Raw genomic sequence first — 26,610 nt, forward strand, 5'->3', positions numbered from 1 at the left:
GGAACAGAGGAATGAGGGGCCCACACAAGCTGGTTTCTGGCTTCCCTGTGCCGTGACCTGGGAAATTCCTCGACTATGCTGAGAGTCAATTTCTACATCTGTAAAATGGGGATAATATACTGTTCCTCACGGCTTATTACATAGGTAAGTAGGTTAGGAGCAGGGCCCACCCAGGGGTAGATGGCACACAGCAGCTGTGACATCTTCCTGGCGGTCAGTAGATGCCCGCGTTTCCCCACTGAACCTTCTTGGAAGCGGAGTTGGTATCTGCACACCCCTCACGAGCGGAGCCGGGCAGGGTCCTAAACCAGGCTCCCCTCCCTCCTTTCTGCTGCAAGTACAGCCATCTCAGGATAAAGGCTGGAGCCCACGGCAGGTTTTCCCATTAGGCTTTTATTATAAAGAAGGTTCCAGAGCATCCCAGCCTCCCCCTCCAGCCCAGCCCCAAGGTCTGCGACCTGTCCCAGCACTGGCCCCAGCCAGCCGCTTCTGACAGAGCAGAAAGGACGGTGTTCTCAGGGCGCGGGGGTCTCTGCCAGGTCTGCCTGTCCCCTGGAACAGTCATTTCCAGTGTTGCGCTGGGAGCCCCTTGGGACCCCTCCCCGGGTCCTCTGCACTAGTGGCAGCTATTCACAGTTGGCGTGTGATAAGTTTTTTAATATATAAAAGCTTTTTTTTAAAAAAAAAAACAACAAAAAATGGTGCTCTCTTTAGAAACACTTCCAGCAAGATCAAGTAGCCCAGCTACAGCCTCGGTGCAACTCAGCCCCCTCCCCTCCCTCGAGACCAGGATCGCCCAGCACCTGTCCCCTAGGCCCCTGCCCGCCCAGCTCCCGGGGCAGCACGGAGCCTCCCGCGGGCAGTGGATGCTGCCCACTTGGCCAGTGGCCGCTCGAGCAACAGAAATCTGACACTGCTGGATGGCGTGTGGCCAGGGTCCTCTGCAGGTGAGTAGAGACGGGGACAACATTTTGGTGGTTGAAGCGGAAACCAGCTGAGGGCTGGTTCAAGGGGCCTCCCCTCCACCGGGTAGGATGAGGTAGTGTTTCCAGCTGCGACCTCAGGGCTGGGCGGCCTCTTCGCCCATCGGTGGGTTCGTTAGCACTGGGCCGTGCAGGGCAGAGCAAGTGGGGCACCGTCCAGGCTGTGCTGGGTGGACGGTGGGAGGCTTACTGAGGGAACGGCTGCAGCATTTGAGTCCCCAGCCCAGAGCCGGGTCTGGGGGCAGGTGGGAGGGGACGGTGCCCAAGGGGCCAGGGCTGGGGGCTCCTCTGGCTGGCTCAGAGAGGCCCCTCGTGCTGCGTCGTTTCCCAGCCAGAGTCCGAGGCACTGGGGACAAAGCGAAGTCGAGGGAGGGCGCCCGTCCTGCCAGCCCCCAGGCTCAGGCCTCGCTGTAGCACTCGTAGATGTTGTCCTCCATCAGGGCCACCACCTGCTCAAACTTGTGCTGCAGCTGCGTCCTCCGGGCTGTGGGGTTTGCCTCCAGGGCGCTCATGATCTGAGGGGGAAGCGGAGGGAGCTGGGCCAAAGCCCGGGCCCAGGACCCCCAGGTCCCACCACACATCCTGGTGGAGAACACACCGCCTGGATTTCCACTGCTGGTGGCCACCCCCAAAGCAGAAACGTCCTGGGGATATGAATGCCTGAGAGGGACCCTCACCCCGGGTTTGCTTCCCGGAGCAGGTGGCGGTGAACAGGGCTGACATGGGGGCATCGTAGCTCCGAGGGGGCCTCGCACTGGGGGCTACTCACCTGTGGGCGATACCTCTTGGCATATTTATAAATCTCTGCCATGGCCACGTTGGTGTTGAACTCATTCTGGTATTTCTATGAGGAAAGACAAGGCGGGAGTTGGAGGCAGGTTGACTCCATGGTCAAAACCAGGCCCAGCCCAGCCAAGACCCGCTGCTTATACGCAGCCCCTCGCTGACGGTCAAGTCCTGCCCGCCCCGCCCCCCCACCCCGCCCGGCAAGGTCCCCACGGAGCGGGCCGCACCCGTGACTCCTCTGCCAGGTGCGCGTTCATTTCCTGCTCACTGAGCGGAGTCATGTCATGGATCTGTTTGTAGTAGCGCTGCACGATTTTCCGGTACTCGGGAATCTCCTTGGCGTAAAGGAGCTTGTTGGTTGGTGAGTCCTGGGCAGAGAGGAGTGAGGGAGTAAGACACAGACTCGTCTTCTCCTGGACGAGCCCTTGTCTCTCCCACCACACAAACGAGCCCATCACTGAACGTCCCCACCCTGTGGGCTTTGGACCAGGGCCCCCCACCCCTCTCCTCTCTGCCCTTGTACTTGGAACCCCTGCCCATTTTCTACGGAACTGTCAGGGTGATGACCTCAAGGGGGACCGACTTTTAGGGGGAAAAGTGCATGGGCTTGTGCCAGCTCTTTGACACGCAGGCTGTTTTGTTTGTATCCTTGCTTAGGGATATGGGTCTTGGTGGCTAAGATTTCTGGAAGCCTGATTGCTGTCTCAGTGGAATATTTCCCACCACATGTTTCCTACGCCTGAAAGCAAAACGTGCCAAGTATGCTCCCAGTTCTCTGTCATGGGCGTCCTGCCTTCCGATATAGTGTGTGAGAGGTGACGGCATTTTCTGCCTCTCGTGGCCTCTGAAAGTCATGGGCTAAACGCAGGGCCAGGCACCCGCCCTCCTGCAGGGGCAGGTCTAACTCTACCGTCTCATTAACGCTTACAGCCTCCCTGCCCGGCCCAGGCCCTTCCCTCTGCCTGGAATGCCGCTCTCTCTCCTCCGTGCCCGCTAAAGCCAGCTGGGTCCTCTCCCTGCAGACAGATGCCTCAGGGGTCTCCCTCTTGCGTGTATTCAAAGGTCTTGGTCACTTGTGCTCCCCTCTGCCCACCCCTTCACTCAGTGCCCACTGGATGGCTCTTGACTATCAGGGCTGCCGCCCGGAGCCCACTGATCTCCGATGGTGTGCCAGACCACGCAGGCTTTCCATGTTCACTCTGGCTTCTCCTGGCCTGGCTCCAGGGCCTCGGTGTGGGGAACTGGGGCGGGGCACACCTGAGGCAGCTGCAGCCAGCCTGCGGCCACGTAGTTTGACTGTGGGTGCCGGTTTCTGGGAGTCCCCCCTTCTGATGACCCCATTCATCCCACATCCCCCAGATCTGAGCTCTTTTGGTTCCCCTCCCAGAAAGATCTCCGTCCCCATCAGCACCAGGTGGCCTGCCCAGGAGCAGCTGACCTTGCCCAGCTGCAGGTCGGAGATGGAACAGGCGTCGATGAAGGCCTGTGCGATGACTGAGAGGCAGGCATCGATGTGGTCCGTCTTCTCGATGTCAAAGACAAACTGGGGGTTTTTCAGGATGTTCACCCAGAACCGGAGAGGAAGGCTGTGGGACAGAGAGTGACAGAGGCAGCGGCGTGAGCCCACCCCGAGGGTGGGCAGCGGAGGAAGTGGTTGCCGAGGGGGCTTGGGACAGGGAGGTAGGCAGGCTCAGAGGACAGGCTAGCTTTGCCCCTCGAGGCCGGCGGAGACTAGTCACAGGACGGAACCTCTGGAAACCTCGGTTTGCTCCTCCACAAATGGGGTTCAGGGCCATCCCTGGCCGGCTTGGGCAGCAGAGGGGCTGGGAGCCGGGTTTCCTGTGTGGAGAGGGCCACGGGCTGAGGCAGGAGCTGCAGGGCCTGACTTCACCCTCACTGCCCGCCCCACCCCCTGCAGAGTCGCCCGCTCTCACGCAGCAGCCTGGAGCCAGGGAGCCAGTCCTGGTTCTCATTAGAACCCCCGCCCTGCCCCCGCCGAGCAGCCCATGGCTCCTCCTCCAGCCCCTGCATGGCTGTGGGAAGTCCATCATTAGCTGGGTCACCAGGAAGACAGACTGAGGGAGGGAGAGGCCTGGATCCTTAGCCTCAGGAGGCCAGAGGGTTGGTAACACCCTCCTCCCCAGTGACTGGGCAGCCTGGGACATACGGACCCCCCCACCCCACCCCACCCAGGGCCCTGAGCAGCCCCTGCAACTACACAGAAACTTCTAGGTCTGTGGCATTTTTTTCTGAGGGTTAGGCTGAGGTTTTCAACAACTTCTTGTTGGGGTTTGTGACCATGAAAAGCTAAAACGTGCCTCAAAGGAGGGATGTGATCGGGGGCAGGAACATCTCCACAAGCCTCAGTGTGCTCATCTGTAAAACGGAGCTGATGGTGCCCACCGCAGAGGGGTGGAGGAGAGTGATGGTAAGGGCAAAACTTAGACAATGCTCACTTCTAGTTAATTCTTACAATTAAAGTGGGTTACTTTTACTGCCCTGGTTTTATAGCTAGGAGAAACTAAAGCACAGAGAGGTTAAGTCATTTACCCAAGGTCACACAGCTTGGAATGGCATAAGGGATTGAACCCACGCCGGTGGGCTGAGAGACCAGGCTCTGAACCCCTGCACCACTGCTGCCCCCAATGATACAGTGAAGCCACACAGCCCTCCCCCCTGGCCTCCCACCCACACCACACTGGCCCACCACCTGTTGGTCTTCCAGATGTGTAGGGTGTCAGGGTCTGAGATCCCCCTCTTCTCTGCTTGCTCTTCCAGGAAGTCAAAGAAGTACTTGACAGCCAGTGGGGGCTTCTCTTCACGGATGCTCAGAATGGCCTTGAACAGGTCATCCAGAAACTTCTGCAGCGTGCCCTGCATGGAAGCAGGTGGCCGCCGTCAGCCCAGGACCACACGGTTCAGGGGAGCCCGTGGTGCTGGGACTGAGCAGTGCTGGGTGAATGGGGAAGCTACGTGGCATCAGGCTGGTCATCTAACCTCTCTGGGACTTGGTCTTCCTGTCTGTGAAACGGGTTAGTGAAACCTACCCCACAAGGGTGTTGGAAGGACTGAGACATAGAGCAGGGAATTGCTGGGCTGGAGTGTGAGCTCTTAGGCGCCCACTCTGCTGCCCCAGCTGTGTGGCCTTGGGGGCATCACTGGGCCTCTGCTGCCCTCCGTGTCACACGGGCTGATAAAGAAGTTGTCATCGGGCACCCTTCATGCTGGGAGCAAACCCCTCCTCAGCTGGGACCCAACACCCTCAGCCTCTCGCCCCAGAGCCTGGCTGGCCCCACAGGGGAAGCACTGTCCCCCTCATTCCAAGTGTGTGGTCACAGCTGACCCACTGGAGTGAGGACACAGAGATGAGGGTGGGCCCACCTTGGTGGACAGCAGGCGAGTCAGGTAGATCTCCGGTAGCACCTTCTTGCGGTGGCTCTGCCGGTGGGACTTCTTGGGCTCTGCCAGCTCATCCGTGGGCAGCACCTGGGAGGCCGGGGCAGTGGTCAGTGGTCAGTGCTGGCGCCAGGCACCATCCCCGGCCACCCGTGGGCGGTCCTACCCTGCCCCCGTGGGCACTGGGCTCTCTTTGTGGTGCACGTGAGCTACCCTGGGTCCCGTTCCCACTCCCCACCCCAGCCTTTCCCAGGGCCTGCAAGCACTGCCCCCAGAGGCCCAGGGTGGCAGGAAGCCCAGTCGACACCCAGTGAAGGCCGGGCACCCCCAGGGCCGGAGGCAGGGCACTCACCAAATGGAAATACTTCTCTGTGTCCAAGTCTTTCACTGCGAGAGGGAAATGTTACACACACAATAAATAAACGAGAGAGGAGTGGGGAGAGAGAGAAACAGAAATGGAGACAAAAAGATGGAGAAAGAAACTGAGCTAAATGGACAGAGCCAAACAGACGTGTGGAGAGAACAAGGCAGAGAGAGAGAAATGCAAAGTAAGAGAGCTGAGAGAGAGAACCAGAGAAACGCACAGAGAATGAGGTAGAGAGAGAAAGACAGAGGCGTTGACAGAGACGGAAACATCCACAAGGTGACAGCCGGAGCAGGGAGACAGTCACAGATGGAGATGGGCACGGCCCCCGAGTAGGGCAGGGTGGTTGCCCTCAACCCCCAGCCCAGACCTCACTGGGAGAGACCCGAGAGCCTGCTCCTTGCCTCCGGAGGGGACCCCAAGACCCAGAGGAGCCTAGGACCCCAGGCCTGGGGCATCTGAAGGTATGGATGGGAGGTTTGAGGCGGGGACACAGGCCAAAGCCCACATGGCCTGGCGGCTGCCCAGACCTCTTGGAATCACATCCCACCCTCCTGGGGCCTCTCTCTGCTGCCTGCAGGAAACCAGCGCTGAGAGGCCTGGCCACAGGCCCTGCCAAGCAGCCCTGCGGCAGGGGGGCCCCGGCCCCACCCCCAGCAGGGAGCCTCAGCCCGGCCCAGCCCTGTCCCTTGAAGCCTCAGCTTCCCCACTGGGGCCGCTCAGAAGGGGCCCTCCCCACGTCCACCAGCACTACCTCGGCCCAGGGTGTTGTCCTTCTTGTCTGTGAGGCTCATGGCCAGGGAGGCACCTTCAGGGATCTGATGGGGAGAGAGGCCGAGGTCAGAGGTCGGAGGTCAGGGAGGGTGGGAGTGGCGGAAGTTGGGTGGAGCCGGGGCCCACCTTGTAGTGGGCCAGCGTGTTGAGCTTCTTGCGGCCATCCTCGACCACCGAGGTGTCGTCCAGGTCCCGCAGGATGTAGCTCTGCGTGCTCGAGGCGAACCACTCTGTGGGCAGGGGGCAGGGCATCAGGGCTGGGAGCAGGGGCCGCGGGGAGGCAGGCACCCAGCGGGCCACACGAGGAGAGAACCGGCGGCACCCACACCTGTCTCTGAGCCTCTACTTCCCCATCTGGGAGACGGGGAGGGGAGAGGGTGCCGGGCGCCGGGCGCAGAGCAGGAGCTCTGGAAAGGCCTCATCCTCGGGGCTGTCACTGGGATATCAGAGCTGCTGGGGAGGCCTCTCCCGCCCACCTTGGCAGCAGCCTGCATCGACCTCCCACCGCAGGCCCTGTCTCCCCTCCCCGCCCCAAATGGAGCTCCTGGCAGCTGATCTGTCTTCACGTCCCCAGAGCCACAGTTAGCGCACATTTGATGAGGGGCGGGAGTGTGTGTGCCCAAGGCAGGAGCCGCCCCTGCCCTGCCCACCTAGGTCGACGTCCTCGGCACGCGGCCACTGGGAGTAGGGCACGTTCTTGCAGAAGGCTTCCAGGATCTTCTCCTTCACCTGCGTCAGCGTGTCTGTGTCCATGGCCCGCACGCTCAGCGAGTCCATACCGCAGCCCTGGAAGGACACGTTCAGATTCTGCAGGAGAGAGGGGGAGGGTCAGCGGGCACCCACTGGGCCCTGGAGGGGAGACAGCCTGTGGGAAGTGGAGGGGGGGGGGGGGCGATCAGCAGTGGAGCCGGGGCTCTCCGGGGGTGCGGGACCCCTCCCTGCCAGCCCAGCCCGTGACGTCCTGCCCGGCTGCCCGCCTGCCCGCCCGGCTCACCCGGGGCTTGGCCTCGATGTTCTCCCGCAGCAGCCACTCCTCGTTGAGCGTGTAGCGGGCCTTGCCTGTGATGGCGTCGATGGAGCCCTTGTTGATCTGCTGCTTGATGGCGCACAGGAGCAGGAAGAACGGCTCCCCGACCGTCTCCTGCGGTAGGTGTGGGCCTGTCAGAGGCTGAGGCCAGACTGCCTGGCCCAGCCCCTGGCCTCCAGCCTACACTCCAGATTCCGGCCCCAACTTGGAACGCCTTCGCTACCCCCTTCTACCAATACCTCTGTGGCTGCCTGCTTAATACCCTCCTTTTGATCCTGGTGCTGCTGCCTCACTCCCACCCTCCACCCAGAGGTGTCTCTGTGGACTCCAAGCTCGAACATCGCCTAATGTGGGTGGCCACATTCATTTCATCATGCCAGCAACCCTTCCAGGTACGGGGTGTCATTCTCATTGCCGAGGCGCAGAGAGGGCAAGCAACCTGCTCAGGGTCACCCAGCAGGGAAGTGGCAGAGCTGGACTCGAAGGCACATCAGGGGGCATGTGAGGACTGAGAAAACAATCTTCTGAAACAATGCCACTGACACAGCCTCTGTTCCGTCCTGGGCTTGCTCTGAGCCCTTGCAGGAAGTCAGGCCTTCTCTGAGCCTCAGTTTCCCCATCTGTATGATGGATCCTATGGGGCTGTCCCCGTGCCCTCTGAGCCCCCCATTCCACATCTGCACAAAGAACACGATAATCCCTTCGGCAGAGTTGGCATGAGAATAAAATGAAATCAGGTCTAGGCAGCGCCACAGGTGCCCCGCACCCTGGCACCCTCACCCTCAGGCAGCTGTACATGCAGATGGACATCCAGTTGGTGAGCATCTTCTCGACCACGGACTCCGTGCGCCTCAGCATGAGCTTGGGGTTCTTGGCGGCCGAGGCGTCGATGAGGTCCACCAGCAGCTCCTTCATGATGCCCGTATAGTACTCGAGCTTGCCGTGGAGCGCAATGGTCAGCAGGGAGGCCAGGCTGCACCTGTGGGTGGGCGTGGGCGGGGGGCGTCAGCACCGCCCGCACCGCAAGGCCCTGGGCTCTGAGGACCACGCAGTGGGGGTTCTGCTGCTACCTTGTCGCTGGATGCAGACGGGTGAGTGTGACTAAAATCTCGCTGGAGAATGGGCTACCTTCCCTACCACGCACAGCAACCGCCATGCCCACGAGCCCTCTCCTGGGCAAGCAGACCAGGAAGGGGAAGAATGGGGAGGGGGTCTCAGGACCTCCACAGCCCCAGGACCCAGGGTCTGACGCTGGGGAGATGCCAGCTGTCCCAAGGACATGGTGATTTGGAAACTGGCCCAGCCTTGGATCCAGCCAGGCAGACCCAGGACCGGCTGGGTGGCCTCCGACAGGCCCCCGCCCTCCCCCGGAGCCTCGCAGCCTGACCTGTCCCGCACCGCGAAGTCCTTCTGTTGCTCCAGCGCGTGGACGAAGACAATGAGGAAGTGCTTGTTGTTGAGCAGCGAGGAGAACAGGCTGATGCCCTCTTCCATGTTGGGCCGGCAGCTCTCGGGGATCTGCGGAAGCATTCAGTTAGGGGGTGTCCACAGAGGTCCAGTGTCTCTGCCTGGCCTAGGAGTCAGCACTTAAGATGCCCTGAATGGCTCCTCGAATGCTTCCTGGGAGGGGGAGCTCATTACCTTTAGTGGTAGACGCCGCCTACCTCCCTGTGACTGGGAACAGTGGCTCAGTTGAGTTGGAAAGTGCGGCTCGGGCAAGGGTGCCTGAAGGCAACCCAGTATCCCTGTGTGGGGGACCCTCTCACCTTCCATTCTCTAAGCAGCAGGGGGAGTGGGATGTCCAGGGGGACCCAATCCTCTCCCCTCTCTACCTGGCCTGGGAGTCAGCACATAGAACACCCTGAATGGCCACTTGAATACCTCCTGCGATGGAGGGCTCACTACCATCCAATGGCAGGTTCCTCCCAACTTCTCATGATTAGGATCAATGGGTCAGATGAGCTAGAAAGTGGGGCCCAGAGAGAGATGGGGTTGCCCTGAGGCAGGTGTGTGTGTGTGTGTGTGTGTGTGTGTGTGTGTGTGTGTGTACGGGTGGAGGGCTGCTCACCTTCCACTCTCCCAGCAGTGGGTGGGTCTCCTGCACCAGGGAACTGCCCGGGGAGTTGAGGGTCTGGGAGGGCAGGACGTAACGCTCTTCATAGAGGGAGGAGCACTGTGGAAGCAGACCCCCAGCACCTCAGCAGGGCCGCAGACCCCCAGCATCTCGGCAGGGCTGCACCTTCCCCTGACACATGCAGGGGCCGCGCGACAAATGCAAAAGCCCACTTTACAAAGGAAGAAGAGGCAGTGGGCCACGCCCAGGTGCCATAGGACTCCAGAGGAGAGGGGAGGGGAGTCCCCGGGGGCTTCCTGGAGGAAAAGGAGCAGATGCAGCATGAGCCAAGGTGTGGCAAAGCTGGGGTGCACGAGGCTTAAGAGGAAGCAAACGCAGCTCAGTGCAGAATGAGGGACACTGAGGGAGAAATGCCTGCAGCGACCACAATATGGGCTCTCTGTGGCTGCTGCATGGAGAACAGTGTGGACAGGGCCAGAGGAGGGTGCTGGCCACTGGCATAAACGCTCTTGACAGGCCAGGGAAGGTGGGGACAAGGCAGCGGCCCCTGGAACAGCACAAGAGGCATGGAAGGGATGGGACAGAGTCCAGTGGACAGAAGGAGGAGATGCGGAGACCCAGAGAGGCCTCCCTGGGAAGGGGCCCAGAGAGGAGAGGGGCTGGCAGTGAACTGGTGCCTATACTCCCCCCCTGAGAGGGGAGGCATGCCCAGCACCCCAGGAGAAAAGTGGGCCTGGCAGCCAGCTTCTGTATGGACAGTTAAAACATCAGTGAGCAGAGAAGGAAAGTGGGGGAAACTGGGCCCTCTCCCTCGGCAGGCCAGGGCAGGGGCCCAGGCTGCCACAGGCGGGCGTGCAGGTTTCGTTCTGCTCAAGGGGCCCAGCCTGCACTTGTCAAGTTCTCCGATCGGCGCAGAAGTGCCCTCTAGATTCTCAGGGCCCAGGGAGGGGTCGAGGAGCTCCTGAAGTAGCCGGCAGGGGCCTGAACTGACCTTAGGGAAGAAGGTGCGGGTCACGAAGTGCTTGTACTCCAGGAAGGGGATGCCCTGGCTGCGGTTCAGCTCCTTGGTCAGATCCGTCATGTCCGTCTGCAGCTCAGCGAAGCCTGGTAAACAGGCAGTGGCTGTGAGTGGGTCAGATGGCGAAGCCGAGGCCCAAGGTCCCGCATGGTCGCCACCCGCTACCTTTACGGATCTCCTCTCGGATCTGGGATTCCATCTCCTCCATCTGCAGCAGTGTCTTCTGCCAGTAGCGCTCAGCGCGGCGGCTCTTGGTGCAGAAGACAAACAGGGCTGTGGGCAGCAGAGAGGCGGGTCAGGCCAATGAAAGCCCTTCGGAGAGCATTTGTCGGTACCTGCCCTGTGCAGGGCCTGGGCCTGAAGGGAGAGGTCCTGCCTGCGCCCCTCAGCTCCAGCTCCTTGGGGCGGGCGCCTCAGCTCACGGTCCTCTCCTCCCCAGTGGGTTGAAAACTACAGGGCCAAGGGCTTGGGAAACGGCCAGGAAAATAAGGCTCCATGTCCCATTCTTATAATAAGAAATGTGTGTTTGTTTAAAATAGTGATAAACACCTACCCTTCTGAAACTATTCCAAAAAACTGCAGAGGAAAGAACACTCTCAAACTCATTCTATGAGGCCACCATCACCCTGATACCAAAACCAGACAAAGATACTACAAAAAAAGAAAAGTACAGGCCAGTATCACTGATGAACATAGATGCAAAAATCCTCAACAAAATACTACAAACCGAATCCAACAACACATTAAAAGGATCATACACCATGCTCAAGTGGGATTTATCCCAATGATGCAAGGATTTTCCAATATCTGCAAAAAAAAAATCAGTGTGATACACCGCATCAACAAATTGAGGAATAAAAAACATATGATCATCTCAATAGATGCAGAAACAGCTTCCGACAAAATTCAACACCCATTTATGATAAAAACTCTCCAGAAAGTGGGCATAGAGGGAACCCACCTCAACATAATAAAGGCCATATATGACAAACCCACAGCAAACATCATTCTCAATGGTGAAAAACTGAAAGCATTTCCTCTAAGATCAGGAACAAGACGAGGATGTCCACTCTTGCCACTATTATTCAACATAGTTTTGGAAGTCCTAGCCACAGCAATCAGAGAAGAAAGGGAAATAAAAGGAATCCAAATTGGAAAAGAAGTAAAACTGTCACTGTTTGCAAATGGCATGATACTATACATAGAAAATCCTAAAGATGCTACCAGAAAACTACTAGAGCTAATCAATGAATTTGGTAAAGTAGCAGGATACAAAATTAATACACAGAAATCTCTTTCATTCCTATACAATAACAATGAAAGATCAGAAAGAGAAATCAAGGAAACAAGCCCATTCACCATTGCATAGAAAAGAATAAAATACCTAGGAATAAACCTACGTAAGGAGGTGAAAGACCTATACCCCGAAAACTATCAGATGCTGATGAAAGAAATTGAAGATAACACAAACAGATGGAAAATATACCATGTTCTGGGACTGGAAGAATCAATATTGTGAAAATAACTATACTACCCAAGGCAATCTACAGATTCAATGCAATCCCTATTAAATTACCAATGGCATTTTTCACAGAACTAGAACAAAAAATTTTACAATTTGTATGGAAACACAAAAGACCCCTGAATAGCCAAAACAATCCTGAGAAACAAAAATGGAGCTGGAGGAATCAGGCTCCCTGACTTCAGACTATACTACAAAGCTACAGTAATCAAAACAGTATGGTACAGGCACAAAAACAGAAATATAGATAAATGGAACAGGATAAAAAGCCCAGAGATAAACCCACGCACCTATGATCAATCTATGACAAAGGAGGCAAGACTATACAATGGAGGAAAGACGGTCTCTTCAATAAGTGGTGCTGGGAAAACTGGAGAGCTACATGTAAAAGAATGAAACTAGAACATTCTGTAACACCATACACAAACTCAAAATGGATTAAAGTTCTAAATGTAAGGCTGGAAATTATAAAACTCTTAAAGGAAAACATAGGCAGAACACTCTCTGACATAAATCACAGCATTATCTTTTGTGATCCACCTCCTAGAGTAATGAAAATAAAAAAAACAAACTGGATCTAATTAAACTTAAAAGCTTTTGCACAGCAAAAACAAAAACAAAAACCCAAAAGACCATAAACAAAACGGAAACACAACCCACAGAATGGGAGAAAATATTTGCAAATGAAGTGACCGACAAGGGATTAATCTATAAAATATACAAACAGCTCATGTAGCTCAATATCAAAAAACAGACAGCCCAATCAAAAAATGGGCAGAAAATCTAAAGACATTTCTTTAAAGAAGACAAACAAATGGCCAAAAAGCACAGGAAAAGATGCTCAACATTGCTAATTATTAGATAAGTGCAAATCAGAACTACAATGAGGTATCACCTCACACTGATCAGAATGGCCATCATCAAAAAGTCTACAAACAATAAATGCTGGAGAGGGTGTGGAGAAAAGGGAACCCTCTTGCACTGTTGGTGGGAATGTAAATTGATACAGCCACTATGGAGAACAGTATGGAAGTTCCTTAAAAAACTAAAAACAGAATTACCATATGACCCAGCAATCCCACTCCCAGGCATATATCCAGAGAAAACCATGATTCAAAAAGATACATGCACCCCAATGTTCATTGCAGCATTATTTACAATAGCCAAGACATGGGAGCAACCAAAATGTCCATCAACAGAGGAGTGGATAAAGAAAATGTGGTACATATATGCCATGGAATATTACTCAGCCATAAAAAATAATGAAATAATGCCATTTGCAACAACATGGATGGACCTAGAGATGATCATACTAAGTGAAGGACATCAGACAGAGAAAGATAAATATCATGATATCATTTATATGTGGAATCTAAAAAAAATGATACAAATGAACTTATTTACAAAACAAACAGACTCACAGGCTTTGAAAACAAACTTACAGTTACCAAAGGGGGAAGGTGGGAGGAGGGATAAATTAGGAGTTTGGGATTAACATACACACACTACTATATAAAATAGATAACCAACAAGGACCTATTGTATAGCACACGGTACTGCACTCAACACTCTAATAACCTATATGGGAAAAGAATCCGAAAAAGAATGGATATATGTTTATGTATAACTAAATCACTTTGCTGTACACTTGAAACTAACACAACAATGTAAATCAACTATAACATAAAATAAAACTTAATTTAAAAAAATTACTTGAGTGAAAAAAAAATAGTGGTAAACTGGATTTCTGTTCTCTTTCTGCTATTTAGCATTTTCAGTTCTTTCTACAACGACGAGGTATTACTTGTGAATTAAGAAACTTTTAAAAGATTACAAAGCAGTATTATATTATAACCCCTTTCTGGGATGTAACATATCTCTATATATCTCATATAATGAGATGCATAAAATATACATGGGGCTTCCCTGGTGGCATGGTGCTTAAGAATCCGCTTGCTAATGCAGGCGACATGGGTTCGTGCTCTGGTCGGGAAAGATCCCACATGCCGCGGATCCCACTAAGCCCGTGCGCCATAACTACTAAGCCTGAGCTCTAGAGCCCACAAGCCACAACTACTGACCCTGCACACCACAACTACTGAAGCCCGCGCGCCTAGAGCCCGTGCTCCGAAACAAGAGAAGCCACCGCAATGAGAAGCCCACGCACCGCAACGAAGAGTAGCCCCCGCTCGCCGCAACTAAAGAAAGCCCATGCACAGCAACAAAGACCCAACGCAGCCAAAAATATATATATATATAATATTTTTATATATTATATATTCTATCCCAGTTTTCCCTAAATTTTCTATATTGAATATATTACTTTTTTAAAAACAATTTTATTGAGATATAATGCATATGCCATATAGTCTATCCATGTAAAGCATACAATTTAATGGCTTTTAGTATATTCACAGGGTTGTGTAACCATCACCACTACCTAATTTTAGCGCACTTTCCCTGCCCCTTGAAGACCCATAACCACAAGTAGTCAGTCCCCATCCACTCTCCTCCTGCCCCTGGCAACCACTAATTTGCTTTCTGTCTTTATCGATTTACCTATTCTGGACATTTCATATAAACGGAATCAAACTATGTGATCTTTTATGTCTGGCATCTTTCACTTATCATGACATCCTCAAGGGGCATCCATGCTGTACCACGTGTCAGAACTTCTAAAAAATTACAAAGCAGTACTTATAACCCCTCTCTGAGATGTAATATATCTATCTATATATATCATACAACGAGATGTATAAAATATATATACTCCTTTTTATGGCTTAATACTATCCCATGGTATGGATAAACCGTATTTTCTTTATCCATTCATCAGCTGATAGACATTTGGGCTGTTGCCACTTTTGGTGATGAATAATGCTGCTATGAACATTCATGCACAGGTGCCTGTATGGACATATGTTTTCATTTCTCTTGGGCAGATACCCAGGACGGGGACTGCTGGGTCACACGGTAACTTTATTTAACATGGCGAGGAACTGCCAGAGCGTTTGCCACGGCAATGGCACCATTTAAATTCCCACCAGCAGTTTATGAGGGCTTCAATTTCCATGCTACATTGAATACATTACTTTCATAACCATTATTTTAATAGTGGTATAGCCTAGCTAAGAGGAAGGTTAATCTTCCCTGAACAGCCCTCTTATAAGTACCTTCAGCAGGCCCTACTGACTGGAGAACAAGGTTCCGAATCCCTCTGCGTGGCACTCAGGGCCCATCGTCTGGGCCCAGCACGCTTCTCAACAGCTGCTGTCCTCCACCCTTTGTGCTGTCGCTGGGGCACACTCCTCACCACCTCTGAGCGCCTCACCCGTTCCTACCTTCACGCCTTTGTTCAGTCTGCCCCGGCCCACTATGCCTTCTCTCCTACCCACGGATCTTCAGACGGGCTGAGGCAAAGTGGGGTAGGTCTGCCCCCCGCAAAGCGACATGAGGGTGGGGCTCCTTACCAACCACGGACAGCAGCAGCAGGACACTACAGATGACAATGGACACGATGATGGCGGTCTCACTGCCCCCCAGCTGCAGCGTGGCGATGGTCTGGTTGAAGTTCCCTACCTGGATCTGCACAGAGGTGGGGGGAGGGGGTTGTATCTTCCCTGGACTTACGCCCTGACTCTTCTCCTCACTAGCTGTGTGGTCTTGAGCAAGGCACCTAACCTCTCTGAGCCTCAGATGCCACAAGTATAAGACAGAGAGAGCCCCACCCATCTCCTGGGGATGCTATGAGGGCTAAATGAGATGATGCCTGTCAAGCCCTTAGTCCCGAGCCTGGCACAGAAGGGAGACTCAATAAATACAGGCAACTGTGATTATTATTACAGCCTGGGAGGAGGAGCCAAAGAGCCGGTGGCCGGGCAGTTCATAGAGCCTGGCCATGTCCTGAAGTATCTGTAGGGCTGCCCAAGGACCAGGGGAGCAGGTGAGTTCTTAGGACTCAAAAGGCAGAACTGGGACTGGGGTACAGGTGAAAGGGAGCTTTTGCAGTCAGAGCCATCCTGGGTGGCATGTGCCACCTGGGAGGGAGTGAGCGCCCCATCTCAGGAGGCATGCAAGCAGGTACAGTGCAGAAGAGATCCCATGTTCTGGGCCCTCTCTCCACTCCTGCTTCCCTCCCTCCATGACTCGGCATGGCGACTGGCGGCCCAGACTCTGGGTAGAGCAACAAGTGGAACGGGGACAACTTGTCATGGCCTCTGAGAGTCAGCTGGGGCTGATCACTGACCTTGAACAGGTCACTAAGTTTTTGGGTCTCAGTTTCCTCATCTGCCAAGTGGGGAGGTAAAGCCCAAGTGGGGAGGTAAAGCTCCTCTTTGCCCTGGTTGTCTAAGCTTCTGAGCATGACAATGATTAGCTGAGACGTGCCGGGCAGGGGGCAGATGCTCAGGCACTTGGGGCAAGACTGGGGGCCAAGCCCACCTCTGCCTCTAGTGCCCCGTCCACTCACCGTGATGGGCAGCTGCCCCTCTGCTGTGCCCAGGGACTCGTTGACCGAGCAGTGGATGACTCTTTCGGAGACGATCTGTATGTCACAGGCCACCTGGCCAATCTTGACCCGGTACTCGTGGCTCTCGAGGCCCAGGCCGTCCTGCTCCTTCTGTGGGAGCAGAAGGGGTGCTCGTGAGGCCTGTGGCTAAGCCCGGCCTGCTCACGGCCCCCACCTGGCACCCACTGGCACTCACGTGGATGACCAGGGTGAGGGGCTCCCCGGGGTGGTGCTTGATCCACTTCTCCCTCTTCGCCGTGGAGAACTGTGGGTCAGGGAGGTAGTCCAGGCGGAACCTGCTGCCCCGCTGGGCCTCCTCGGGGTCCAGGAGCTCCTCGTCCACGGCTGCCTCGTCTGCGTAGGCCCGGCCGTTGAGGAAGAAGTCCACGGGGGCTGAGGCATTGCTCAGGGCCCCGGGCGATGGGCAGGTGATGAGGGTGGAGTTAAGAACCTTGCAGAGCTGGTTGAGGGGGGCCGGGGCCAAGGTGGGGGACGGGAGGGATAGTCAGATGTGGAAAAAGAGGGGGAGAGAGAGAGGCAGAGACAGGAGAGGCAGAGATGAGGAGATGTGGCGGAGTGACGCCTGGTCAGCCGGGGCCGCAACCAGCCCTGCCTGCCGGGGCCCCGCCCTCACCGTGGGCTCCCGGCCGATGTGGTGCACGGCCATGGACACCTTCTGCACCATGTGGAAACGCTCGCCGGCCACCGTGATGGTCCTGCCGCCACTGCGGGGGGACAGCAAGCTCCGTGAGCCCAGGTGCAGCCCCGGAGAGTGCCCTGGCCTGGGGTCACGTCCAGGTCTCACCTGACGTGGCTGCGGCGGGGACTGATGGCCGTGATGACCGGGTTCCGCTTGTACCAGAAGGTGAGGTTGCCGTGCACGCAGCCGCGGCGCTCGAAGCGCACGCACACGGGCACGGGGGCCGGCAGGGCACCCCCAGGCACCGTGCAGGTGATGCTGGTGTCCGTGCGCCTGCGGAGGACGCGGGCCTCGTCAGCAGGAACCCGCCTCCGTCACTCCCCAGCGACCAGCACCCCGTCACCTGGGGCACGTGGCCTGGGGTCCAGGCCTGCTCACCTGGCCCCCACCTCATACAGAAATCTTGTTTCCACATTCCCACTGCCGCACCTTTGCTTGGGCTGTCTGCCCCACCTTGGACACCCTGCCTTCTCTTCTCTGACCTGCCCCATCCCACCTCCTCCAAGAAGCCTTCCCAGAGACCCTCTCCTGGCTCCCGCCCCGGTGAGGGCCCTGTGCCCACAGCCCTGGAAGCTCTGACTTCTCCCAATTCTGACCCCCCTGGATGTTCCTAGCTCCTGTGACAGTGTCTGCTGTACCCTGAGGGCTGAGACTGTTGGGCTCATCTTGGTATCCACAGCAATGCCCATCAATGGCACCTGGTACACGTTAAGTGCATAATAAAGACAAGTATTTCACCAAGAGGTTCTGGACCAGAACCCTGCCACTGGCCACACCCCTGGGCCAGCAGCAGCTCTCAGAGTGTGTACAATCATCACCATTTTCCCTGCAGGTTAAGGTCACTTATGAAGTACCTACTGTATGCTGGGCGCAGCACTTCCCACAAGTCACTGGTACTGTTCTTACCGGCTGAGAAAATTGAGGCTCAGAAAGAGGAAGGGGCTTGGCCAAGGGGACACAGCCAGTGAAGTCCCTGGTGATGCCTGGTGCAAGGACATCACCCCCAGCCCTCCAGCCCCCCGGCCCAGGGGCTTACACCAGCTCCATGCAGGGCTCCGTGTCATTCACCAGGACCTGGAGCTCGGAGCCCACATGGAGGTCGCTCCCGTGGATGGTGATCCTGGTGCCCCCTGCCTTGGGGCCCATGGCAGGCTCCAGGGAGTGAACCAGGGGCAGCTGTGGGGAGGAAGGCAGGCGGTCAGGCCTCAGGCCAGCCCGGGGTGAGCCTGGCAGGGTGGGCAGGGGGGTAGGCTGCAGCCTCCCTTACCACGTAGGAGAAGCGCTCCCGTGACCTGCCCTCCTTGGAGGCGTTCACCGTCACCACGTCCGAGAACGCCGCTGGGGCTGGCCCCGTGGCACACACGATCCTGGGGGAGGCAACTCTGGTCAAGGAGCAGCCAGCGGATCCTGGGGGCCCAGGCAGGTGCCATCTGGTTTCTCCCTCAAACAGTGGCCCCTGCTCCACCCCCAGGGAGTGTGAGCGCCCCATCCTTGCACTCAGCCACCCACCCGCCCACTCACACCTGGCGCTGGCATTTGGCCAGGACACCCAACGGCATTACCCATGTCAAAATACTGAGACAATTCCCTATCAGTTGGAAAACAGCCACTGAGTCCCCCAGGTGTCACCCTGGTGCCAAGCTCTTCCCCGGGACCACCCCCGACCTGAGTTTACGACAGTTCTGCATCTATAAGACAAGGGGATTGGATAAGATGGTCTTTGGGGATATTTGAAAGCTCTCCAACCATGAGAACATTTGCTGGGCTGGGAGACTGACGGCCTTATCTGCAAGCCTGACTTACAGCCTTCGGAAAGGAAACCCAGCTCATTCCCTGCCCTCCGGGCCAGGCCCCACAGCTGCAGGCCCAGACCTCTGCACCACACCAGCGGCTCCCCACACTTTCTTAGCAGCAATTTTTTTCATCGGAGCAAGGCTTCCGTGGAGGTAGGGCTGGTCTAGGGGAACACGGGAGGGCTTCCCAGGGGAGCAGGCGCTGGAGTGGTGTCCCGAGCAGGAAAGGGCAGGACGCATGGTGGGAATGGCCTGAGCAAAGTCCGGGAGACCCAGGAGTGAGTGACTTCTGGGGAGCAGAAGGGTGCCGAGGAGAGTGGGACGGCAGAGGGGGGAGGGGGGAGAAGAAAAGGGAGAGGGGAGGGCAGAGATGCAGTTGGCACTTCCGGGTGGGGTGGGGCGGGGCCTGCGGTCACTCAGAATGGCTCCAGGCACTGCCCTCTACTCACTCCTCTGACACCGTGTATCTGTCGGCCAGCGGCTCACAGGCCACGCTGCCAATCCACACTCCACGGACCACGTCGCTGAGCCGCCGGCCCAGGTTCCTGCCGCGGATGGTCAGCAGGGTCCCGCCGTCCAAGGGGCCACTCAGGGGCTCAACCTGCCAGGCGACCGGAGAAAGGGGCGAATGGGGTTCAGAGGCTGGGATGCTGGCAGGCTCCCGGGGAGGCAGGGCCAGGCAGACCCATCACTGAGGGGAGGCTCTGAGAGCGCTGGCACCGCCAGCCACTTGGCAGGTCACTGGGGCTGCCAGAGAGGATGTGCATTTGTGATACTGAGCCGGCTTGGGCCTGGGGACACCAGTGCATAGGGACAGAGTCAGTGCTATTTGAGGGGCATCTCCTGGGGACACCGAGGTCCACTCCCAGCGGCCATGTCTGACCACATGCCCCTACATCCCAACCAGAGCTGACTGGGCCTGGGATGGGCACCTGACCCAGGCTAAGCCAAACAGACTCCTTCCCTGAGATTTTTTTCTTAATTAAAACTGAGGCTTCGGAGTTACTGGCAGCCCCCATTTTCACCTTATCAGCAAGGTTTCCCTGACCTCGCTATAAAATTTGGAGTCAATCAGCCCCAGCATCTCTTTCACCCCAGACTCCCAATGCCCCCGCCCTGCCCTGCTGTAGCACTTACCACCTTCTCTATGTAAACTATTTCCTTTCTCATTATTGTCCCCTAACCCCAACTAAAACGTTAGCTCTATGAAGGCAGGTACTTGTTTCGTTCCCTGCTGTGTCTCTAGCACCGGGCAGGGCCTGGCACCCAGCAGGTGCTCAGGGGGTAACACAGTGCGCATGGGCCTGGGTGTGTGCAAGCACGCGTGCTGCGGGTCCCTGAGCCCACGTGGGCGCTGTACGTGTGCACATTCAGGCGTGTGGGTGCAACGGGCTTCAGAGCGGGGAGGTGGGGGCGGGGTGCTTACCGCTCGGATCTCGGGGGCGGGGCAGGTGTCAGGCAGGGGCTGCAGGGTCCCCCGCAGGCGGCAGCCGTCACTCCACACACACAGGTGGCCCAGGTCCTCCCGGCCCAGGCACTGGGAACAGTCGGGGCTGCCCATGGCGCAGTTATAGACCTCCACTGCGGGAGACACGGAGGCAGCACAGGTCAGCAGGGTCCTGTTCTTAGGGTCAGGACCCCATGAAGTTCTTAGTTTTCTCCAAACCCCCTGGGGGCTGTGCTAAGCACAGTGCAGCCACAGCCCCATTAACATTCATCCTTCCTGTGACTCTATCCAGCGGGAGCTGTTTATTAGCTCCATTTGACAAAGACATGAGGCTCAGAGAAGTAGAGTAACTTGCCCAAGGTCACACAGCCTGTGCGTAGCAGAGCGGGATTCATACCCAGGCCCGAGTGGGTCTCCTGAGCCCCCACGGAGCTCCAGGATGCTAGGGAACCACTGAGCAATGCGGGCTCTGTGAGCCTCAGACCAGATCCTCAGACTGGCACGAGAAGGACTGCAGGGCCAGTTCTCCAGGGCCTCAGGGTGTGCAGGGTGGTTCTGGGGCTTCTGTCTGGGACCTTCATAGTATGGATGTGGGGGGTGCCCATGTCCACCGAGATGTCTGAGACTCCCCATGAACAGACAGGTCCTTGGAGAGTTGATTCAGTACATATAATAAGAGCAAAGACACCAACCACCATATAGGGGCACAGACTGTGTCCCAGACACCCTTGCAAGGCTTCGTGTGCATCATCTCAGCAAATCCTCACCACACCCTCTGCGAAAGGGCCTCTGCCCTTGCTTCATATGAGGACGATGAGGCTCACAAAGGGAAGGGTAAGTAAGTACCTGGGGCTGCACAGCCACTGGCCTGGAGATGCCCCGAGGGCGTGGTGCCTGCCCAGAGCAGCTGCTCGATAATCAAGCGCTGAGTAACTGACCAGGCACAGAAAGGCCGGGCTGGGATCTGAGAGAGCGTGTGTGTTAGGGAACGGCAAGGTGGACACCTGAGCACAGGAATGAGTCCCCCAAGGCTGCGTCCCACCCACCGCGGCTGAGTCCCCTGAGGCCATGTGAGGCGCTCCCACCTGCCATGTGGTCAGGGCTGTCCAGGAATCGGGCTGGCCGCCCCTTTAGTTGGAGGCTGAGTGGAAACACCTGGCTCTTCTGGGTTGTGTGCAGCTGCAAAAGGACAGGAAAAACCGTGAGAGGTGTGAATGGTGTCGGGTCTTTGTTGGGGGAGGGGTGTCAGGGAGACAGATGAGGGCAGGGCTACTGGGGGCAGGGGGTCCAAAAAGAGGAGGTAGAAAGGAAGGAGTGTAGGATCTGGACTTGCGGCAGGCCTCCCCTTCCCCTCTGCCCCCGACTCCCGCCGTTAAAGCTACACCACTCACCACCACTTGGTTGCAGCATACAGCTGATTGATTCACCCACACAGCCTCAAAGATCTCTTCTTGACCAAAGCTACATTCAAGCGCGGCACCCTTTGGGAGATGGGGGTTGGGGAGAGTCAGGTCAGCACCCCCTGCCCTGTACCTCCATCAGGACATCAGACACTGCTGTCCTGAAGAGTGGGCGTGGTCCTACTATCAGGCCTTTGCCTGGGCTGCACCTCCTCCAGGATGTCCTTCCTGGCCTCCATGTCCAGTGTTCGATGGAGGCAGGGGGTACAGGAACACCTAGAACCTTGGCCTTGTGCTCTCTCCATGCCACTAAAAGTCTCACCAACATCTCCCAATGGCCTAAACCCGGGGCCTTTCACTCCGCGGGTAAAGCCCTGACTCTTCAGCATGACCGACGTCCAAGGTTCATCCCAGTGAGACTCCACCTGCCCTTTAACGTCAACACCCCCCCGCCGCTGCCCCACAAGGCCTGGGACCAGCCACAGGACACATGTCGACACAGCACAGGCTCTCCTGCCCTCAGCCTTTGCCCAAGCCCATTCTTCCACCCAGCAAAACTCAACACAGCCTTCAAAATCCAGCTCAAATGTCCCATGTTTCAAAGCCTTCCCAGACTCCCCCCTCAAATCACAGGGGCACCCCTCACTTGATCATCCATCCATTCAGCAATGAACATTTGGGTGTGTGCCAGGGGCTCCATTAAGCTCCTAAAGCCTGTCCCCGACCCTGTATGCCAAGGACCACCCTTATCCCCTGTGCAGGCTCTGTCTACACCTGTCCCCCCACCCACTGGGGAGGGTTGGGGCTGGGTCTCAGCCCCTCTGACACCTCCAAGGGCAGTAGATGGCAGCTGAAATAGCTCAGGTTCTACTTTACACAGGCCCACCCAGGTTCGAATCCCACCTCTGCTACCTCCTAGATGTGTGACCCTATGCAAGTGGCTCCTCCTCTCTGGGCCTCGGGTTTCTAAACTCTGCAACAGAAAGAGGCTGCTCTACTCTGCAGGATTCTAGGAAAACTGGAGATCTTGTTATCTTTAGTGGGTTGCACACTGTGGGTGCCTAATATATGCTGGCGGTTATTAGTATGCAAGAAGTGCTCAATAAATGCTTGCTGAAAGACTAAACAGGGCCAATTCCCCAATCCCGTCTTGCCCTCAGCCCAACACAGGCCTCCGGGAGCAGCATCAGTAAATATCTGCTGAATGAACAAACCCGGGTTTTGAGTGTGTTAGGCCAGCCGCGTGGCAGGACTTCCTGTTTATGTCCCTGTCGCTGGCAGATGTGACACCCTGAGGAGATAGCAGGTCAGCAACTCCCCTGCCCTGCCCCCTCCCCGCTTCGTTCTGAAACTGACACAGGAAAGTGGCTGTTGATAGGGCTGAGAGCTCACGTGTCCCTGCCACGCTGAGCTGGGAGATGGGTCTGTCGTCCGAGTCCCGGGCTCAGGGCCGCAGGCCCAGCCTGTCCTGGGGCTCTGCAGGGCGCAGGCTCAGTGGACAGCGCTGCTGCAGAGCCCAGGCAGGGGGCTCTGCCCACCCCCACCCTCAGTGTTCCAGAAGCAGGCCCGGGGGGAGGAGGGCTGGGATCACTGAGGCCCCATGAAGCAGACATGTGCCCCCTGATTATACAGCTTGAAAGCAGCAGCCAGGACCCAAACCCAGGCCTTGGGCCTCCCCATGCCAGGCTCCTGTAGCCCAGGGGAGCGGCACAGCCCTCCACATGGGTCCAGGCCCCTTGCTGCCCCTGGAGGCTCTTCCCAACCATTGCAGGGAAGAGCTTGAGGGCCCAGGGCAGGACCGTCATGCCCCTCACTGAGCTGCAGCCCCTGCCACGAGGCTGCCTGACGCATCCCAGATGCCTGGCATGTGGCCCCCACGTGTGACAGCCGTCACGGGCCTCGGCTCCCCCGTGGAAGCGACAGATGGCAAGTCCCCAGAAGCTGGGGAGGGGGTGGCTGGCATGCTTCCAGGACTCATCAACACTTCCCACCCAGGACGCTCCTCCAGGAGGGACCCAGAAAGGGGCTGTGTCCCTTCCCCCAGCCCAGATGGGCAGGGGGAGGGGAAGACTGGTTGTAGGGAAGAGCACTCAACAAGGAGTCCAGGGCTAGGGTGCAAGTCCAGCCCTACGTCGTGTGACCTGGAGGCACCTGCGTCCCCTTCCTAGGCCTCATTTTCCCCATCTGGACGGCAAAGGGGTTCTCTGGCCATTCTCCAGGGAAGACATGTCAGCCACGAACTGGGAAGGTGTGTCCAGGGTCACAACTCAGCCTGGGGGCTAGGGCAGGGCGGGCATAATATGGACAGTGTCACTCATGGGCTGCGGCACTGGGCGGGGCTGGGCCTGGATCTGTCAGGGGAGCCTTAGAGGGTAGAAGGGTCTGGGGGTCCTGGCCAGGCTTTCCTGCAGGTGCTGGGGGCGGCCTGCTGTCCCCATGGCCTGGCCCTCCCCGCCCACTTTCCTGTTCCCCCAGCTCCGTGCAACCACAGCGGGGCTTTCTCAAACATAGCCTGGAAACTCAGAGGAAGGAAACCAAAGCATGGGTGGTGGGCCCAGAGCAGGGTCCCCGCATCCGGGACGACACTCTCCCAGCCCTCCGCCCCACCCCCGCCCAGCCTTCACTTACCTGGAAGAAGGCGGCGTTGGCCAGATGCACCGGGATGCTCTGGGAGCTGCCCGTGGGCATGGGAGCCAGGGCTGAGGGCAGGATCTGCGGGCAGTCCTGAGGGCTCTGCAGTCAAAACCCAAGGAGGTGGGGCTGGCACTGGGGCATTTCGGAAGAGACGGGGTTCACGACCACCCCAGCCAGCCTGCGCAGCCCCGTCTCCCCGGGGAGGCACCAGGCAGCCCGGGGAAGTGAGGAAGCACTACTAACAAAATGTACCAACCACACCTACCGAGGACTGCGTGCCCACTGCCTCCCACATACCATCTCACTTGACCCTCACGGCAAGACCTACGAGCAGGAGAACGCATTGGCCCCATTTCGCAGACGAGGACACTGAGGCACAGAGAGATGCAGTACCCTGCCCAGTGGAACTGGGTCCCCATGGCCGCTCCACCGCGTGCCTCTCAGAGGAAACCTCCCCGTCTCTGGGCCTCACCTTTCCCAGCTGTAAAATGAGGGGCTCTACCACTTTCTGGGACTCCACCCAGCTCTGGAGTTCTGGTTTCCAGGTTAACTCACGATAAATGATTCAGAAAAGAGAAACCCCAGACTTCTGAACAGCCCACGGGAAACAGGCTGTGAGCGCCCTGGTGCCGCCAGGCTCCAGACCCCTCCCCATTGCCTGGGCGAGTCACAGGCCTCTGGGTGGAGGTGCCAGCTCCGGGGAAGTCCTGCGGAGGGCCTGGACATCCGCATTCCGTCCACGGAGCCACAGAGGCGACTTCAAAAAAGGAAGGAAGTTAGGGAAGGGGGAGGGAGGTATGAACCCGAGGTTCAGAGAGGAGGGGAGCTACCTGAGGGCAGAGGGCAGAGTTGCCCTTTGAATTCCCATCTGTCTGACTCTCGGGCCAGAGACTGAGGCCTGAAACTGAGGGCCAGGGACCAGGGGTCTTTACTCCTTATTGTTAATCAGACAGGGAGCTCCTTCAGGGGACCCTCAGGGGCCCAGCATAAAACCAGAGCTCGAGGGATGCCAAAGCCATATTTACTATCATTGACCATGGTCATAAGTGACCATGGTAGTGACAGCAGTAGCGGCCAGCTGACAAAGCCCTCCCTGTGCACCTGGATACTTTGGAGCACTTTGCACAGTATTAATTCAACAAATCCTTCTCCCAACAACCCTATGAGGAAGGTACCATCATTACACCCATTTTACAGACTAGGATATTGAGGCACAGAGAAACAAAGTGGTTTGCCCAAGCACAGCGGGCTCTAGTTGTCCAGAATGTTTGCTGACCTCCAGGCCAGAAACCTCGCCCAGACTGGTGAGTTTCCCTGAGAGTCGACCACAGGGGCCTTGGCCAAAGAGGCAACATGGCTGGGCCCAGGTGGGGCCTCCTCCTCCTCAGCTGACCACGCTGTGGGGCTGGGAGGTAGCAGCTGGTGTCCACTCGCTGTGTGACCCACAAGTCTGTCTCTCTCTGAGCTGCTGTGCTGTGCCATCCATGTGTAAACCCCCTGGAGTTTCCGGGAATGGAACCCACATGTTTCTAATCGGGTTTCACAGCCGCTGCCAGCCCGCTTCACAGCTGGCTGGGGGCCCTGCGGCTCTGTCCTCCCAGCTCCCCCCCACCTGAGGGTAGGTGGCCAACGGCGGGGGCTGGAGGGGTGAGGGCTTGGGAAGGGGGAGCTTCCACAAGAGTGCCCCCAGAGGAAATGACGCAGGACCATCCCTGAGGGCCCCTACTCCCCTTGATCCTTATAACCCACAGCCACCTGGATGCTTGTACCCATTCTACAGAGTGGGAGCAAGGCTGAGAGTGCGGGCGCATCTTTGCCCTCTTTCAGCACCTCCCCCAGGGTTGGCTAATCCTCCTTGGGGACAGCTGGCACATCTGCTGCCAGCTTCCAGCCCCCCACCATCTGCCTCCAAGTCTGCCTTGGCCATTGGGGAATTTCCTCAACCCCCAGGCCTGTGGTTTGGGAGGGCTGACCCTACTTCCTAGCCCCAGGGATGGGCGGGTACCCAGGCCCGTCCTGGACTCAGCAATTGGTATGGGGAGTGAACGTGACCCAGTTCCCCTGGAACTTCCGCAGAACCAACGAGAAAGTCTCCTGGGGCTGCTGGGGGATCAGGAGCCTGCCCGGGGCTGCTGAGGCCATCTTGCTGCCAAGAGGGGAGGGCCTGCCTGAGAGTGGAGGCCAC

At 57.0% G+C, this 26,610-nt stretch overlaps 1 protein-coding gene across 1 annotated transcript in view; it reads right to left on the reverse strand.

The window, feature by feature from the left end:
- Positions 1 to 375: 375 nt before the first annotated feature.
- The window catches only part of PLXND1 (plexin D1), a 52,845-nt gene continuing 26,610 nt past the window's right edge, over positions 376 to 26,610 (reverse strand). Inside the window, exons 9-36 of the mRNA XM_059940435.1 lie at positions 24,420 to 24,524; positions 21,783 to 21,872; positions 21,477 to 21,570; positions 20,371 to 20,525; positions 19,394 to 19,545; positions 18,419 to 18,518; positions 18,188 to 18,327; positions 17,257 to 17,424; positions 17,086 to 17,176; positions 16,648 to 16,911; positions 16,413 to 16,562; positions 15,415 to 15,529; positions 10,588 to 10,695; positions 10,396 to 10,508; positions 9,399 to 9,503; positions 8,718 to 8,848; positions 8,111 to 8,309; positions 7,298 to 7,444; positions 6,954 to 7,110; positions 6,430 to 6,533; positions 6,284 to 6,347; positions 5,518 to 5,552; positions 5,151 to 5,255; positions 4,480 to 4,643; positions 3,208 to 3,355; positions 1,997 to 2,137; positions 1,753 to 1,827; positions 376 to 1,498 (exon numbers count right to left, since the gene is read on the reverse strand). Coding sequence (XP_059796418.1) covers positions 1,382 to 1,498; positions 1,753 to 1,827; positions 1,997 to 2,137; positions 3,208 to 3,355; positions 4,480 to 4,643; positions 5,151 to 5,255; positions 5,518 to 5,552; positions 6,284 to 6,347; positions 6,430 to 6,533; positions 6,954 to 7,110; positions 7,298 to 7,444; positions 8,111 to 8,309; positions 8,718 to 8,848; positions 9,399 to 9,503; positions 10,396 to 10,508; positions 10,588 to 10,695; positions 15,415 to 15,529; positions 16,413 to 16,562; positions 16,648 to 16,911; positions 17,086 to 17,176; positions 17,257 to 17,424; positions 18,188 to 18,327; positions 18,419 to 18,518; positions 19,394 to 19,545; positions 20,371 to 20,525; positions 21,477 to 21,570; positions 21,783 to 21,872; positions 24,420 to 24,524 — 3,537 coding nt within the window. The 3' untranslated portion in view covers positions 376 to 1,381. The remainder of the gene's footprint in view (positions 1,499 to 1,752; positions 1,828 to 1,996; positions 2,138 to 3,207; positions 3,356 to 4,479; positions 4,644 to 5,150; positions 5,256 to 5,517; positions 5,553 to 6,283; positions 6,348 to 6,429; positions 6,534 to 6,953; positions 7,111 to 7,297; positions 7,445 to 8,110; positions 8,310 to 8,717; positions 8,849 to 9,398; positions 9,504 to 10,395; positions 10,509 to 10,587; positions 10,696 to 15,414; positions 15,530 to 16,412; positions 16,563 to 16,647; positions 16,912 to 17,085; positions 17,177 to 17,256; positions 17,425 to 18,187; positions 18,328 to 18,418; positions 18,519 to 19,393; positions 19,546 to 20,370; positions 20,526 to 21,476; positions 21,571 to 21,782; positions 21,873 to 24,419; positions 24,525 to 26,610) is intronic.

This window comes from Balaenoptera ricei, chromosome 11 (assembly GCF_028023285.1).
Source record: "Balaenoptera ricei isolate mBalRic1 chromosome 11, mBalRic1.hap2, whole genome shotgun sequence".
Lineage (NCBI taxonomy): Eukaryota > Metazoa > Chordata > Mammalia > Artiodactyla > Balaenopteridae > Balaenoptera > Balaenoptera ricei.